General features: G+C 38.3%; 1 protein-coding gene across 6 annotated transcripts; it reads right to left on the bottom strand.

The window, feature by feature from the left end:
• Window positions 1–4,840: 4,840 nt before the first annotated feature.
• Window positions 4,841–13,628, bottom strand: LOC140856690 (protein IQ-DOMAIN 31-like). 6 transcript variants are annotated; one of them, XM_073254857.1, is made up of 8 exons: window positions 13,371–13,583; window positions 13,090–13,220; window positions 12,745–12,890; window positions 7,753–8,043; window positions 7,181–7,384; window positions 6,520–6,579; window positions 5,304–6,324; window positions 4,841–5,080 (listed from the first exon to the last, which is right to left on the bottom strand). In XM_073254857.1, the coding sequence occupies exons 3-8, from the start codon at window positions 12,832–12,834 to the stop codon at window positions 5,049–5,051; spliced, it is 1,698 nt and encodes a 565-aa protein (XP_073110958.1). In that variant the 5' UTR covers window positions 12,835–12,890; window positions 13,090–13,220; window positions 13,371–13,583; the 3' UTR covers window positions 4,841–5,048. The 6 variants fall into 6 exon arrangements, with proteins under 6 accessions (XP_073110958.1, XP_073110961.1, XP_073110957.1 ...); XM_073254860.1 differs by lacking the exon at window positions 13,090–13,220 and having other exon boundaries at window positions 7,753–8,040; window positions 13,371–13,628; XM_073254856.1 differs by lacking the exon at window positions 13,090–13,220 and having other exon boundaries at window positions 13,371–13,627.
• Between the last annotated feature and the right edge of the window lie 5,222 nt (window positions 13,629–18,850).

The raw sequence follows: 18,850 nt of genomic DNA on the forward strand, positions 1-18,850 counted from the left end.
AGTCTTGTTGATTTAGACTTTTTTGAGCCAAAATTTACGTGGTGTAATAACAGGTTGGGCTTGGCCAGTGTCTGGGAGCGTATTGATTGGAGTTTTGCTTCGGATAGCTAGTTTAATCTTTATCCTAAATCTAAAATTTTCATCTTCTTAGATTTGCTTCCAATCACTGTCCGATCTTGCTAAATTTATCTGATTCTCAAAGGAGAAAGAATATTCCTTTCCAGTTTGAAAAGATCTGAATGTATATCGAAGGTTTCTATGAAGCTATCCATAGAGCTTGGAAGTGTAATGGCAATCACTCCCGAGATATCCGGCTTTCTATACTTCTTCATGATACTAGAAGAGCTATTAATAGATGGAAGCACACTGTAGGCAACATCTTTGCCAAGGGATAGTGCTTGTATGACGACATTGCCCGTTTCCAACTCCTTGAATCTCAACAAAATGGCCTCACCGACCAACAATATTTTCAACTCTTCAACACTCTTAGTGAATATAATAAAAATCTTCACATGCAAGAAGTTCTTTGGAGATAAAAATCTAAAGCCATTTGGTTGAAAGAGAGGGATGCCAATACTGCCTTCTTTCATAGATGTACTATCTTGAGGAGGCGAAGAAACAAAATCTCGATGATGCAAAGGGTCAATGATAATCTGGTTGATCAACCAGCTGAAATTCATGATTTATCTTTTTTTTATTATTTTAAGCTCAGATGGACAGCACAATCTAATATCGAGGCTATGGGCTACCCTATCTTATTTCTCTTCTGTATCTGATGAACAAAACCTCAGTCTTATAAAAGCTGCCTCTATTGATGAGATTGAAAATGCTCTGTGGGATATGCATCCTGTCAAAGTCCTTGGGTCGGATGCTTTTCCTACATTTTTCTTCTAAGCTTTTTAGCAGCTCAAAATTAAGGATGATGTGACCTCTGCTATATAGAATTTTTTTCTCCCACTCTATGATGCCTGACCTGTGAAAGTATACTTATATCACTTTGATTCCTAAAACTTCTAATCCGATTATAGCTAATGATTATCGCCCTATTAGTTTGTGCAACTCGGTCTATAAAATTGTGGCAAAAATTCTTGTGGATAGATTAAAATCTTTCTTCATTCTTTGATATCTATTGAGTAGGGGCTTTCATTTCTGGCCCCAATATTTCTGATAATCTTCTCTTAACTTAAGAGATCATGCACTTTTTAAACAGGACAGCTCCTACTAAGAGCTTGATGTAGGTGAAAGTTGATATGGAGAAAGCCTTTGATTAGGTTTCTTGGCCTTTTCTCTTTATTGCGCTATCTCACTTTGGAATCAACCCTACTTTTATAAATTGGGTTCGGATCTGCATTACTAGCCCTCATTTTGCATTACTGATCAATGGTTCTCCTTCCCGATGGTTTCTTGCCTCGCGAGGTCTATGACAAGGCTGCCCACTATCACCATACTTGTTCATTATGAGTTCGGAGATTCTATCCACTCTTCTTAAGTATGCCATTTCCAAACATCTTTTGAGGATGTATAAATCCTCTAGAGGAGAACCAATGGTTTCTCATATTCTTTTGCTGATGATTATTTGTTCATTGTTCGAGCTATTGTCAAGGATGTGGGCTGCTTAAAAGCTACCTACTGTTCTTTCTCTAGCCAAAGCTATAAATTTGACTAAATCTCACCTCACCTACAGCCCCAAGACCTCCAATTCTAATAGAGCTCACATTCGGCGTATTCTTTCAATTAGGCAAGCCCAAGGTGCCTGGACACACTTGGGTCTCCCTTTGTCTCCTCGACGGCTGAATGCAAGGGATTTTGCTTTTCTTCACGCAAAAATGACCCAGAGAATTGCATCTTGGCAATGAAAAGTTCTCTCTTTAGCTGGAAGGGCTGCTCTACTGCAATCTGTGCTCTCATCGATTCCACTCTATATCCTCTCTTGCCTTCCTGTTCCCAAATTTGTTCTCTACAGATTGGAAAAGAAATATCAGACTTTCCTCTAGGGCCACTCCATTGATCATAGAGGAATGCATCTTGTGGCCTGGAGTAATGTATGTAATTCTAAACAGCTTGGTGGGCTGGGAATTGTCTCTCTTGATACTCGACGGAAAATCTTTCTTTGCAAGCTTGCTGCCCAAATTGTCCTCAATCCCACTTCCCTTTGGGCTATTGTTGTTAAATCCAAGTATCTTTTTGCTGGTTTCTGGAACTCCTATATAAAACCTAGGCATATTTCCTCAATCTGGGCCAAAATCTGTGGAGCTGCTGCTATTATTAGGTATCAGTTCATATGGCAAATGATCGCTCTATCAACATTCTTGAGGATCCATGGCTTACTTCTATACCCCTTAATGCTTGGCCAACTTTTATTAATATTGACTCACCATTGGCACAGCTTTCCGTGTCTGAACTCATTGCCCCTGGTCGAGTGTGGGATGAACATAAGATTGGTGAGCTCTTTCCATCTAATATGATAAGCCATAGTGCTAAGATCCCTATTGCTATTAATGAAGGCCCTAATCAGATTACTTGGAATTCTACCAACTCTATGCTCATCTCTCTCAAGGATCTTTACCCTCTGGTTGCTCCCTCTCACCAGCTGGGTGGGGACTCTTCCTTCCAATGGATTTGGGGCCTTCATTTGCCTATGAGAAACCAATATTTTTTGTGGAAGGTGATTTGGCAGGGCTTACCTTGCAAAGTTATTTTAGCCTCACGTGGTATTATTAATGTATCTCATACTTACTGTGATCTCTGTGAGGATACCATGGAGGATATTGCCCATGTTTTGTTTGAGTGCCCATTTGCAGCTAGCTGTTGGGTGCAATTCCATCTGTCTGCTACTGATAACACTCGTCCGGTTTCTTTCCCCCACTTGATCACTCTCATGTACTCTTCTGTTTCAAAAAATTTAAAAGCTCCATGGGCTACCCTTACTTGGCAGATCTGGAATGCTAGAAATAACCGTATTTTCAATGGTTCTATTAGTACTCCTACCCAGATCTGGCTGAAGGTAAGGTTTCTTCCGCTTATATTATGAGGGATGCTGGAGGCACTATTTTTGCTTTGGGAGCTAGAGCCTTACCTCCTTCATCAGTTTTTTATGCCGAATTAGTGGCAGCATGGCTTGGCTTGTTGGTTGCGGTCACATATCTTAGAGCATCTAGTATCTGATTAGAAGGTGACTCTATGAAGGTTATTTTCTTGACTAAGTGTTGTTCACCATATGCTGCTAATAATCTTCCCATTTTAAATGATATCCTCCACTGGTTGGCTTCTTGTTCTAATTTTAAAGTTTCTTACACTCCAAGAGGAGCAAACCAGGCTGCTGATTTTGTTGCCAAGGCTGGTCTTAATGAAGAACAGGATGACATTGCTCACATTGTTTCAAACCCCTATTTCCAATCTATTCTGCCGGCTGATGTTTCAGGGAACAATGCTTTGAGAAGGGACAATGCTTTGAGAAAGGATCGACATGTATTTCCTTGCCATATGTCTTCTGCTGCCGGTTCTTCAAAAGGGAAAGTTTTCAATCATGCAACCTCTACTCCCTTTCTCTGCTATGCGCCATTTTGAAGTAGAACTCCATTTTGCTGTTTCCTGTATTTTGATTTTTAGTCTTTAAGCTGTTTATTTTCCTCTGTTTCTCGGCTGTGTATATGCCTCTGTTTCCTCTGTTTCCAGGCTGTATATATGCCTCTGTTTTCAGGCTCTGTATTCTCTCCTTTATGTTTAATGCAAGCTGTACTCCTTTAATTTACCAAAAAAAAAAAAGAATATATATATATATATATAAGTATTCAAGTTGTTTTTGTTTCTGAGTTATCTGGTTTATTGACTGAGATTTTAAAAATTTGATCATTTTTAAATAAGGCTGATGAATAAATGGAAAGCTCAGGTTTCGTCCTAAAACTTGTGATTTGATGTCATTTTCATCTACTATAAATGGTTTAATTAAATTTTGGAATGGAGTTCCTAAAACGGCTGGCTTGTTTAAATTTTTTACGAGGATGAAGGATGTTTTGAAACAAATTCCTTTGTTGAACAAGACATCAGATAATTTATATTTTTTCTTTAGCTCGGCTCCACTTGCGATGTTGAACTTTTCCTTTATTTTTTCAAAATACTTGATAAATTTTTTTTAATAAAAAAACATCTAAATAAATCATAAATATACAGAAAGAATTTGAACCTTCGTCCTTGATCTTATTACTGATAATCATTATTTTTACATAACATTTTTTTAAAAGATTAGAATGGAATAATAATCTCTATTTTTCTACCCTATACTTCATCCTTGAGGACTGAGTCCAACCAGGATTGATTCTCCATCAGGGATCAATTCTCCATCCCCTTATCCAAGTAACGACGAATGCTACCGTCCTACCAAATACTCGACTCCACGCTGACATTCTAAATAACTCACGAGGAAAAAAAGGCAGAGGATACAGAAAAACTAAATAGTAGGAGAGTTGGTCATAGCTCGTATAGCATGGCCGGTGTAGCTGGTTTAGTTAACAAAACCATCCAACTAAAACCGCCGCTGATGTTCTCAAAAAAATATATACAAATTTGGAGCCCTCGTTACGGACCAACCTTGTGATAAAAGCTGCAGTACACAACTCAACCACCTTGGAATTACATCAGCTTCGATAAGCTACCCCATTCTCTAATCAGAAGATCATTAAACACCTGATGTAGAACCTGCCCGATATTCACATCAGCATATGTCCAGGAATTTGTTCATGTAGGAAAAAGTACTGGGATGATTCTGAATTTAATAAGTGGTCCCACAGTTGTTCGACATTTAGAAAATTCAAAGCAGTCTACCAAAATGACCAACAAGGCAAATCCAAAAGGCATTTTTTTCTGTGCAAAACAACGTTCTGTAAGCTGAAGCTTGTGAAGAACACAGAATTAAGCACACCAAACCCCAGTTAATAATAAGTTATTACGGATTACAGGACAACCCTACATCACAAACAAGCAATGAACAGGGGAAAACTGCAGATAAACCACAATATTTTGCTATTGTAAGAACTGGAACCCACTTGTCATCACCTCCTCCAATCTACCTGGATTGCCTTCCCTGCATTTAATAATGAAAAGAAAAGGGGAGTGGTTTCATGATCGTGTAGAAAACGAAAGTACTCAAGCATCTCCAGAAGGAATAGCAAACAAGAGAACTATCAACTTCTCATGTAAAATCATGAACCTATGCACTTTAAAAAAGAAAGAATATGACCCTGACAAAAGCAAATCCAAGAACGTAGTTCCCAAAAATATAGGTAGAGTTGGTCAAAAATCATTACCATCTCCAGATGATGTCAGAGATCTGTCATTTCTGAACACCCCCTTGCCACTTGCTTGAATCAGTTTCTGTGTCCGTGGTGATTGTGAGCTCTGCTTTCCATTCATGGAAGATGGCAAAGAATGGCGACGTGTGGCGCTATTTTTCTCAGCCGAATCTGACCCAAACCTTGGTGAAACTTGTCCCCGTAGTTTTGCCTTGGCAGATTCAGTCGTTTGCATATAGCTCGGTAATTTTGGTGAATTCTGCAAACCATTCTCTGCATGATGTTCGGATTTGGATGAGAAAGAAGCCCTCCTCTTGCTGCTTTTCTGGCTTCCATCGCATAGCTGTTCATCCTTCATGCTCAAATCCCCATAAACCGCAGAAAGATTATCTTCTTTACAGATATTTTGCGATGGGTTCAATTCAAGAGTGGGGCAATCATCTGGTAATGTATTCATAGGTCCATCTGATGCCACCAGTCGTGCAGTTTCCACATCAGGTTTATTCTCAATAGTCACTGCAGTATCTGTCTCCACCTTGTCTGCAGAATCCTCAATGCTCTGTTGCATAACATCAGAAGGGGAACTTGACACCTTCAAACTGCGAGGTGGTATCTCATTTTCAATATCCACCCTGTTAGAGGCTTCTGTTGTCAAATTAGATACCTTCCTTAAATTACGCTTGGCCTTTTCAAGCTCAGTTTGTGGGCTTTCCTGTGCAGAATCAGCAGGAGAGATAGGTACTTTCCTCAGGTTGCGTTTGGATTTTCCAGATTCAGTGGTGACATTTGCTGGCCCAGAGTCAGCATTTCCAGCTGAATTCCTATGGAGTCTACGTTTAGATCTGCCTGATTCACTTTCCATAGCACTAACACCCCTTCTTGCCTGAGTTTTCAAATCAACAGCCTTCTTTGGTTGAGGGAGCGGTTTCCAAATCCGATAGGACGTCCAGCGCTCCATCCAAATCAAGACTGAATTGGGTTCCCCATCACCATACTTGATTTGCATAGGTTTTGTAACAGGCGACGTAGAAAGAAGCTATAAAAATGGAACAAGTGATAGATATCCCTTGTCAAATAAATATATAATGAACATGATTGATGCTCAATATATATTCTGGAAAATCATTTAAAAGCTTCTTTGAGCAGCTTGGTAGATATTGCTTAACAGATATAAGTATATGAAGAAGCTTTTTGAAAAACATGATCTCATCATTAACGCAACACAACTTACCTTACGAACAAAAGCATTAATTGACAGTTTCTCATTCCAAGTTTTCAACTGTTTAGCATCCTGAAAAAAAAAAAAGGCAATCTTCAACAAGGAGGTGAGAAAGTTCAATAAACTGGTGCAGCCATTCCAAGACCTTATAGTGAATTGATTAAGGTACAAGTGAAATATTCCCAGCTCTATTTAGATTATAAAATAAAACAAAATGCAAGCAAGCATGTTGGTCTTGCAATTTTGAAATATTGCTGTTGCAAAAAGCTGAATGCACATTTGCATCCATGCATCCACTAATTGCCGACCTTCCCTTCCCCAAACACGCAAGACCACATTCTCACAAGGGGCATGTATGTCAGTACAATTGCCCAAGAGAGTGTGAAACAAAAGGAATTAGTAGCTTCATTGCTCCAGCACTATATCCAAGACCTTGTTTTCATAACACATCAGCAAGGCAACCGGACTAACAATAGCTACCCAGTTATGATCCCACCAGTTTGACCAACATCGCAATCAAACAAGATTATGTGGCAATTTTTTTTGAAGTAGTGCATCATTGACATCCACAAGCAGGAGATTCATTTCAGAGAAAGGTGAGAAAAAAGAACAAGTTGCACATCCACTAACTTAATTCTTTAGAGTTTAGAAGTTCCAAGTTAAGTATATCTACCACATTCTTTCCCTGATAGCATTTTGTATTGACTTCAAGGCCAATACCGGAAAGCCTGACTCGCCGCCCACGAATCAATGCTTGTAACCTAACGATTCCCTGCAAAGAACGTAGAGTTACAACTGCTTGTCTCCTCACCAAGTGCCCGCGAACTAATGCCTGCAGCCTTATGATGCCCTTAAGTGCATGAAATGCCCTGCGAGACTGCATCAAAATTATACAGATATCAGACAGCATTGAGGACTTTTTTCCCATTGACTTCTCCCATATATCTATCTGTTCCACAGTTTGCCAAAGCAGTTAAAAAATTAGAGAGAGAGAAAGAGAGAGAGATTGTTTCAGATGCTGAGAGAGGGAAGGAGAGGGATATCAACTATGATCTCCCTAAAAGAGCTTAAAGAGTAAAAAAAAAAATATTGACGAGCACATTATTGAAATAATGTGCAATTTGGAGTGCATGCAAATAGGAGTGCATTATCCTGGCCAAAATGCAACATAGATGAAGTGCGAGGAAGGAAAATTGGAAATAACCAAAGTAAATGCAAATTATCATAACTCCAAGCAAAAGTTACCAGATAACCCCTGAAGGCTGCTTGCACCTTGGTAGCAGCCTGCTCTTCCTGAACTTTTTCAGAGTCCTTTGATACGTCAGGACCCATCGTTCCTTGATCATCTGCATCTTGAACCATGGATGATGGAACTGCTCCAACAACCATACGATCAGGTGTCCCCTTTTCTGGTTCTGAGATGATATCATTAGCTTTGGCATTTACAAGTACTGATTGAGATATCACTGGCGAATTCACAACCTGAGCAGATGGTCCTTTTCCACCAATATTCTCTTTATCATTTACAGCTTTCTTCTAATAGAAATTGACAGATTGGTTAGTCCTTGCAAATACAATCAATTCTAGCAGATGTAGAGTGGGCATACTAATGCATGACAAAACCATTTTTTTGTGAAGAAACTTGACGATAAACTTTAGCAGACTCGAAGTAGAGAAAGAAACATTGAAATATAGAAATATACACAGAAAACCAGCATTTGATTTCCAGAAGGCATATGTTATTCCTCATCTCTCTGACTTCACGTAGAGTAAAAATGGTTTTCAGACAACTGGTTAATTCTGTGATATTTCCCACTAATAAGCCCCGTACAGCTACTAACAAATGCATTTTCCAGCTTAATAGTTCTCTTCAACAACTGCACTTGATATTGCAAGTTTTTTTTGTTATCATTTAATGGCCCCATCTACTGGTTATGCAACTAACCAGCCAGACCTTGCACCATAGGTGACTGACCAATTTAAGGCAAGACCTCCAATAATTGTCACCACATAGCATTGCAACATGGAAAAAGACAGCTAATACATAGTATCGAAAACTTACTAAGAAGTTTTGACTATACTAACAATCCAGGCCTCCCAAGTGAAAGTGATGTTGAGTGAACATATCTGACAATTTTAAATTAAACGCAAAAGGTTTAAAATGTTAACAAATCTTGCACAGGTGAAGATGCACAGACCTAGCAGCAAATATTGAGTACCTCAAACTTTTCTACTGCTTAATCAGGATTCGTTAGGTTCTCGTGACATACTTCAAAAAGCATGATCCCATTTCCATCTGGGAACCATTGCATTGCTGATGAAATACAGCAAGACTACAGTCCTTTTGTTTAGTTATATCTGGTAAGCATAGGTTTCTGGTCATCTCTAAAAGAAGAGTAAACAATGCAGAGAAAGTTCAAATGCTCCAGGACAGCGAACAGATTTCAGAGAATGGTATTAAAATCACAAAACAAATCTACGCCGACTTGTCAATGCCAAAGCTGTTTGGTGCCAAAATATCAGGGAGGAGACAAGTTTACTGAAGGACTGCATCCATCACATACAATCTCAAGCCAAACCAAGCTCTCATAAGTCTGACATCACATGAAGAAGAGGCTGGAATAAAAAATGAACTTTTCATTTTCTTTTTTTTTTTTTTGGTTTTGGTTGGGGTGGGGGGTGGCGTGTTCTCCCAGAAACAGTGAGACCTCAGCAGTTGTAACTTTATAACTGGCTCAAGGGTCGTCCTGAGGGAAAAATACAAGATCTCCAACACATAAGTAGAGGCAGAACAAGAAACCCCACCACCACCATCATCATTACCCCAAAAAAAGCCAGAAAAAATAAGACCTAGAAGCAGCAACCAAACATACATGCACTGAAAGCAAACAGAAGGCAAAACAAAAGTAAGATATCTAGCCATCCATAACTAACTGATCAATCACCAATGCTCCTTTTCTTTTCCTTTATATTGGGTCACAGACCCGAAAGATGATCATGTTGATATCTTGTGACTTAATTTCTCCGCAGCACACGGAAGCAATATTTCTTTAAAGTCCATGCATAGCAAATTTCATGGATGGAACAAAGAAAAAGCAAGGTTAGCTCATCCACTGCCCTAATAAAGGGGTAAGGAGAAAAGGGATCAACAAAAATAAATACTGGGAGGAGAAGACAGCAGCAGAATTAACATTAACAACAAGCAACTCCTTTGAAAAGAAATATGCCTCATCAAGGAGATAATTTTTCCTTTAGACTCCTCTGATATCAAATCAAAAAAAGAAAAAAAATATATATATAAATTTCAGTGATAACGCTGCTTTTTTTTTTTTCGGTGGGAGGGGGGGTTGACCCAATAAAGTGAATACTAAGCTATATTACACTCAATAACATGAAATACATGGACCCCACAAGGTCAATTTATTCCTAAAAATTATTATCCTAGTAATTCGATGTCCCCCTGTATCTTGCATGTTCAGAAATTAAGTAATAGGAAGCATGAATGAACCATGAGCAAGGTGCATGATATACTTGCTTCAAAGGTTTAACTCGGAACCCTAGTTATATGTGGCCTTTTCTGGTAAAACAGATTAGCCTCTTACCATCACCTTTTCTTTCTCTCCATGGAAATATGATGCAGAATTCTATAAGAGAAAATTATATGATAGACAAAACAACTTAGAGAAGTAATCCAAGCCCTCAAAGATAAACATATTCCCTTCCTCTCCAACATAACTACCTAATTGTGACCAACTAATCTTCCATATTTTACTTAAACCAAGTCAAACCATCTTACTTTTGCTAAATTAGGTCCTCACGCTAAAGTAAAGCAGCCAAGACAAACCTTAGTTGAGTTATTGCATCCTTTTCAATCTGATACATTCTTAACTGCATCAATGCATCTCAGTTAGCATTAATAGAGGGTTATGACCAATTAAAAATTTCGGTCATTGTTCCAAGTTGAAACATTGATTAACTATAGGCATATCAAGTAACAAATGTCTCTAATTCATTGCCCAAAATAACTTGTTTACTTAGAAAGACATCCACTCTCTATCCCCAGGAAACCTCATCATACTGTAGTCACTGTCAACTCGAAGGAATGCAAAGCCCTAATGTAGGGGCTGTTTGGATGCCACTACAGATTATCCGGTTGATTTATCTATATATGACAAATGCTGAGAATCAGTAAATAGTGCAAAGAAAACCCTTCCTATTTGAGAAACTTGAGATCAAATCCCAAAAGGATTGGGACACCAGGAAACACCTTTTAAGTGGAATACAGTCTCTTGTTTTTTCAGGGATTGGGTGCTCTGTGGAAGACAAGAGCACCTATGTTCTCATCAATTTACTTATTTCCAGTCACCGCTCCCTTCCTTAACTTTGACCAACTGTTTAGCTTAACTCAAGGAAAAGTTATGCCTGCATCCAGACAGGCCCTTGGAAACAAAGCATTGTTTGAGGATCTATTATAATCAAATGGCTTGGTTTTCATGTATAATCATCAAATGCCCTTAAAAATCATTGCCTTTGTTGTGGAAAACCACATTGTAAAGATACAGTATCGCTAGAATGGCAGTCTGTTGAATATAATGCAACCCATTACATGATAGATCGAAGCCTAATAGTCTCTTTGAGTTTAGAGAAGCCAAGTCCCAAGCTTATCTCAACTCTAAAGGGTGATGCAGAAGCTTATAAATTAGAATTATTTCTTTGATGATTTATCTTTTATGTGCTTCCTCCAACATTTGATTTCAGGTGTCAACTTTTGTAAGTGCAATGATAATCCCCATCTCTTTCCCTATTTTTTTGTCATTGCCATTATATCATGGTTACTCGAAAACACAAAAGCCATGATAGGAAACTCCTGATCTCTTTGTTCCCCAGCATTCTATTTAAATGTTTCTTTTGGATGATTATCTACCAAAACCACTTTTTAATCATATAACTTTCAACTGATCTCCTTAGTTTTTGCTGTAATGTTCACCTTCCAAAACAACGTATCCAATACCGCCAGAATAGGACCACAAGAACAATACCATACCGTTATGGCGAGTTTTCAACACTGGTACTGGTGTGTCAATATGGGATGCAATCCCATACCCCATGTTGGTAACCGGTGCCATACCATTCAGACAAAAAACTGGAACGAGATGCAACACCAATATTTGAAACCTGGTCCCAAAAGACGAAACTTTATGAGCTTACTACATGTTATGGCCATTATGGTTGGATTGATTAACCTTGTGTCCAAATAAACCATCAGATCACAATATGGAACAATAATGGGGGCTTTGAAAAAAAGAATGAAACCTATAATCAAGGGGAAGAGATCCTACAAAATTTAAGGACATCCTTCCATTAGAGAATTGAGACAATGAAGCCCTCTTGTCCTCAGGTTAAAGCCATATGCAATGCATGAGTGCTACCTATCCCCATGTCATCCACTTTTAACGTTCCTTTGTCCTCCAAAAAGCAAAGGATGATACCTCCTAACTTAGAAATGCATCAGCATTCAGAAGACATTAACCTTACTCACTTCCTCTCAACAGTCAAAATCATCCCATCAAAACTTACTAATACCTTGATTGGTATTAATGACAATGCAACCATCAAGAAGCTCATCTGATGTTTCAATGCATTCCCTCCCCATGAAGCTACATCTTTGGAAGCCATTACTAACTCTAAACTCATGATATTCCTCATCTTAATCCCATATAAAAGATGGCTTGCATGATTTTCATCACCTCGGTTCTTTCTCTGTTGAAGATTCTTAAATCCATCATATAGAGAAGCCAAATATACACCAACCTGACCAACCCTCCACTTCATCTTCACTGCAAGGCGACCACACCCCTTGACAAAACAGTGAGATGGCATGCATGTAATGCTTTAGATCTGTTTGGTTAATCTAGGTACAAATGTATGCACCAATGAAAAATCAGAAATGTTACAGAAAGTCATGCAGACATCATCACTTGAATTAATTGGTCATGGTGAGAATAACGTGTGGCTAAAGAAGTGCACAAACAAGCAACTTGCTACTATGGAAGGCTTCCTTAATCAGCTTAGAAAGCAAATGATCGAAGCCATATGTAACACATGCAGATCAATTATACCAAGTGAATCTTTACCTTTAAAAAGCAGAAATCTGATCATTAAACGCGTTTCCATGCACAGAAAATAAATCATAAATCAATTATTGACATAAAGAAAAAAAGCAATCCAGTTGCATACCAAAGCATCCCTTCCTTTCGATGCATGAGATCTGGATGATTTCTTGCCAAAAAGCACCGTCTTGATCCATCTTCCAGGAGACCTCCCCATCAGCAGAAACTCAAGATCCTAAATTGTTATATCTCGAAACAAATCCTGCCAGAACCCTTCATCACAGCACAGCATGTAGCACAAGCTACATCAAGTAAGGAAAAATCTAATTCATAGAACGAAAGGCAGAGAAATGACTTGTAACGTGAAGGAAACGATGACTCAACCGATCGCCTCAGCACTTCACATTCTATCAAAAAGGTCAAAACGTTTAAATGAGAGAAAAACGATAAGAAAGGAATTTGGAAAACCTACCCAAAAAACAATTACTTGTTAGGATAAAGAAGACCAAAACAACTATCGATAGGCATAATCCAAGCTTTTGAGACCAAAACACCCACAGTATGTAGAAAAACAGCTCAAATCACAAGGAAAAGTGAGAAAGCCTGAATCCGATCAACAAGAACACCATTGTCAGTCCAAGAGCTCGACCAACAGTGTCCGAACTCCAAATCCAATACACATGAAAAGGACAAAACAAACACTGAGTGAAATCAAATAGAAAAGAACAGAAATCCCATGGATCTGAAGCTTACCAGATGAGCCAAGATACCGGAACCCTAACTACACCTTAACTTCCACCGCAATCAAGAAAGGGGAAAAATGGAGAAAGAAAAAGGAGAGATCAGACTAGGTTTCAGATCTCTAAGGAACTGATGGAAACCCGCAACCAACAAAAGCAAGTGAAAAGAAAAAAAAAAAAAGTAAAGAAAATAGAGACATAGAGAGAGGGGGGGGGGTTGGAGGGGGTCGGCAGAGCGAACGAACATGGCATCGGGAAAGCTTTTTCAAGAAAGAGCCGTTGGATGCCATGAGCAGGTAGATATTAAACAGTACAAACAAGAAGATATGCAGCCCCAATATAAGTCCCAACAAAGGTGAAAACCAGCTTTGCGTGTAGGTGACGTGGTTTTCTCGCGGACCGGATCTCCCCGCTTTATAAGTGCTCACTTGTTTCGATGGCATTGACGGGGCCGCATAACAGAAAACTTAATTTTTTTGACTTCTCTCGGACTCCATGGTATAAGTATTAGCCGTTATCAGTCCTCATTCCAGAACTACCCTCAATCCTAGCGCCAAGTGCGAGTGGTGCCCTGTCTCCCTCTGATGAGTGGCTGGATCAATGACCGTTCATATTCGACCTACTTTCGGCGGAGAAAATGTAGCAACTGGATCAGTGATTTTCGTTTCCTTGTTCTGAACACGTCCTGTTAAGGGTATTTATGTCATTTCACTGTCATATGTTAAGGACTCCGGCCGTGTAGTCTGTAGTGGAACTCGGTGGTCAAATGACGCCTGGGAGGGACTAAGGACCTAAGGTGCTGCCGAAAGGAGATGCATTGAATAGATGGAACGATAGTCCGCATATAAATTGATACGCGGGCAATGAAACCACCGCCGACGTCGTTTCTTTCGAGTGGATCCTGACCGCCCGCCCATATAAAGCATGCTTGCAACGGTAGATCGAACACCCGCATATAACCGCTAGTAATGGAGACGCTATATTTGGACACCACGCGGCCTCCATCGCTCGGACGCGTGGGCTACAGAAAATCACGTGCGCCCATTATAACCCCGACGCGTTATGATGGGGCGCGTGCTAAACGACGGATCTTTATCGTCCCGGCATACATCCAACGGCTCAGATGGTGCAGTCTAAACCAACTTTAACTTTCAACTTTTCCTTTTGGAAGGAGCTGGCGTCGGATTCGCGAAAGACAGAACAATCTTAACCGTTTATCTGATGCACTCTGACAACTGGCCACCTCATAATTCGAGTTCCATTTTTTGGTGCATCAATTGTACGGTGAAGATTATTGGATAAAATCAGAGTCCTTGAATAAGTTCTTGTAAGTTCAAGGCTAAGAGATGTGCCGAAGATATCACGAGGGCATGTATGTCTGTCTGTGCGTGTGTGTGTATATGTGTGTGTATCAACGACGGCAGATTAGCCGTGGATGAGGAGAAATTTTTTGAATTATGAGAAACCTGCATGCCTATAATTTCATGACAATTAGCATTATCTTATCATTAGAGGACATCATCCAAAAAGCATAGGATATTATGAATCCTTATCACTGAAATACATAGAGATAAAAGTGATATGAATATTATCCATTCGAATTCATTTTTATATCCAAATCAATCCGGATATGAATAGAAATTTGAAGATCCAACTAATATCCATATTCGTATCAATATCCGTCAAAAAAAATAGATATGGATATGGATAGATAACTATTTGATCCGTATCCGAATATCCGAATCTATATATAATCATATATGATTTTATATAGCACTTATTAATTTTTTTAAAAAATATACAACTTTATAATCACGTTATCAACTTGATTTATCATTTATTTAGTGATATCTTTGATTCTCTAGTCATAAAGTTTAATTATCTAAGTAACATCTATAATTATATCTATACTTTCAGTATCCGAATTATATCTGCATCCGTTTGAAACAATATTGATATAAATTTTTGTATTCTAATAATATTCGTATCCGTATTTATATTTATCAAACAAAACAAATATGAATAGGGATATGATAGTATTGAAATCCCATTCTAAAGATTCTTGTGGTTCCAGAGAATCCAGCTACAATGATCCATATCCGATCCAATTTTAGTCCTATGAATATATACAACAGGATGCAATAACACACGAGTACATTCGTGCTTACTGCAAATCATCATATCATATAACATGGGTGTACATACACATGCACAACGAACGACTATATAGAGAGAGAAGATATCGAGCATAACTAAGGTTGCAAATGGGTCGGATTGATTCGTGATCCGACCCTATCCAATTCGGTTAAACCCGATCCGGACCCATTTAAAAGACCCATGGAGCCGGATCGGATTCAAAAATTGAATCCGTTCTCTTTCTTAGGTCAGATCTGGATTTTCTGAATTTGGATCTGACCCGATCTGTGGAGACTTTTGGATTAATTTGAATCTTAAGAAACATGACCCAACTCGATCCGATCCGGACCCAAATATAAGATCCGAACCCAATTAGAGTGACTCACCCAAATAGAAATTTGGGCTTAAACCAAAAGTTTTCAAATCCTTCGGTCTTCCCTATTTGATTTCCAAACTAAAAATCTCCAAAACTAAAAATTTTTCAAATCCTTCAGTTTTTTTATGTAACATCTATAACAACCCGAGGAGGAAAGATTGGATGGATTCTTGATAATTTAAATGAAGCTTCTTACTGGACTCAGTTTTCTAAACCTTCTGATTTGTGTTTACTGTGCCATAAGGTACAAAAGCAAGAGGACTTCTTGAATTTCAATTCGTTTTGTTGACTTTAAAAAATTTCAAAATATACTTTAATGTGCACAGATGTTATGTCCTTTATAGTATATGCAGTCTCATTTTTAATCATGTACAAGTATTCCTCTTGTATGATGTTTTAGATTGAGATAATTATATCACTATATATAATTTTTGTTTTCTTTCTTTTGTATGGACTTCTGGAATATTGACTCTTCTAAAAAATCACTTGTTTCTTTTTGCTATCCAATACAATTAATTATTAGAAGTTACAATTGAAGGATTGAAGAAAAAAAAAAGAAAAGAGGCTTTTTTTAGTTATCAGCGAGCATTAGTATTATCTGATGGTAGGTTTCAAATAAATTAAACCTATGATCTGATCCGATCCAAAGCAGACCCGTATTTTATGGATTGGGACCGGATTATATATAGACCCGATCCGACCCGAATGATCCAATGGATCAATTAATTCGGCTATAGATCTGATCCGATCCGACCTAATTTTTTATCGGGATGGGTATGGATCCAATATTAAGATCCGATCAAAAAATAGGATTAGGTCGGGATCACTGAGGATCCGGTCCGACCCGATCTATTTGCAAGCCTAAGCATAACTATCAAGGGATCATGTTGTATTTTTTGCATGAAATAATGATTGACTAATTTTTCTTCATGCAAAATCATTGTTGGATCACCCACCACACATTTCAAAGCACTCTAAAGTCCACTCATCTGCCGGTATAGAGCTCAAATTAAATAGTTTTGATGATCCAATAATAGTTTCGCAGGGAGGTTAATCATTATTTCATGCGAAAGATGCACCTCTATCCAAAACATCAACTATCAATAGGTTGCAGGCATGAAGATGACCAGAGCACTAATCATAAAAACACAAATTTCAAACAATCCATTATATCGTATGAATTGCATGATCTTTGGCCGAAACAAATTTCCTCGAGATATATATATAGACACACACACACACGCACACACCCATTCAAAAAGGCAATTCAATTACAAAAAGTTTTGAAAATCGAATGTCCTATGACCACTGTTTTTATATTTGTGTTAACCTCATCGGAGCAGCAGCCACCAAAAGGAGTCTGTCAAGCCACTACGACTTCACGCGATCAAGAGCTCAATAAGAACGTCCATCTGAACATAGCCCATATTATTCTCTAATTTTCTTCTCTTGTCCGTTCAAGAAATATCAGGATTCGGGATATATATATATATATATATATATATATAGAGAGAGAGAGAGAGAGAGAGAGAGAGAGAGAGAGAGAGTTGGTTGTACATCGTGGCTCATGCGGTTGGCTAAATCCTTTCAAAAGTTCAAATGTTAGCATCAAGTACCAATGGTCGTCTCCCAAGAGTGACAGGCTTGGAATTAGATATCCATCAATCCAATCAATGAACTCAAAATAATGACCAATTCCAAGCTCAATGCATATAGTACTCTTAAGATAATATCTGTTATTATTATTGTTACTGCCCTTATTATTATTATCATCGTCATCGTCATCCTAACGTAAATTGTTGGTTGTCCTCAGGTGACAACAAATTCGTGATACTAAAATATTTTGGCTGCTTGCAAGAATATTTAGGTCAATGGCTTATGCTCCGGGCAATATCAACCCAACGTGAATATTAAGAAGGTAAGTGAATAACCTTGAAGAGCCAATAGTCAGTAGTTTAACAATCAATTCATGATACTAATCTATTTTGTTCTATTGACAAATATAGGTCAATGGTTGGTATACCATACCTTATGCTTTGAGCAATATCAACCCAACATGAATGGTCAAGAAGGTACATGAATAACCTTGAAGAGCCCATAGTTAGTGCCTAGGAATTGTTGCTATTAGGATGGCCCCACCGCCTAGGTATTTAACCCTTTGTCTAGAATGTAGACTCAAAAAGATTTTTGGGAGTTCTTATGCTTCTTTTTCTTCCTCTTTTTTTGGTCCCTATGTTACTTACAGCATTTACGTTGCCATGCCGATATAAGAGTGCCGCACAAGATGGTATGGTTTAATCGGTTCAAAGATTTAAACTCGAAAAGAGAATTTAGGTTTGATCCAATCATTTCTAAAGTAGGATCAACAAATTGAAGCCTGAAAAAGTTTACATGCGATTTTTGGAGGTCCTAATCGAGTGCAATTTCCGGCTAACTTAAAAGCCAAAATATCACAGTCTAGATCCGACCCAAGCTTTAAGATCATTCATCACAATGAAAAAGCAATGAAGATGGGACCAAACTTCCAACAAGATAATTATTTCGCCACAACAGATCTCATCCTTAAATATTGCGAGTTAGTATGATGACCACTATTTGCTTGAACGCGACTGTAACAGGATTATCCGGAACTACAATAACGGTTATTCTGATGTCATTATTCGTCATTGTAACATAACAGTGGGCCGCTACTGGTATTTTCTTACCACCTTTGTTAATACAAACATCAGCATGAAGCAATTACAAAATAATAACATTTTCTCCAATAAAATATTTGTTATGAATCACAACAGACTATATTTTTTTGGTAAGACACAATAAACTATATCAAGCATTTGCCATTGCTTCAATTCCTTATTACTGATTTATACGATACAACTGATCCCTCTTCCAATATGTTGTAATGGACATTACTTTAAATCATAGATGTCTCCCTTGCTAATAATTCATTTCATGGAGGGATACAATCAGTGCCGGCCCTG

This window comes from Elaeis guineensis, chromosome 3 (assembly GCF_000442705.2).
Source record: "Elaeis guineensis isolate ETL-2024a chromosome 3, EG11, whole genome shotgun sequence".
Lineage (NCBI taxonomy): Eukaryota > Viridiplantae > Streptophyta > Magnoliopsida > Arecales > Arecaceae > Elaeis > Elaeis guineensis.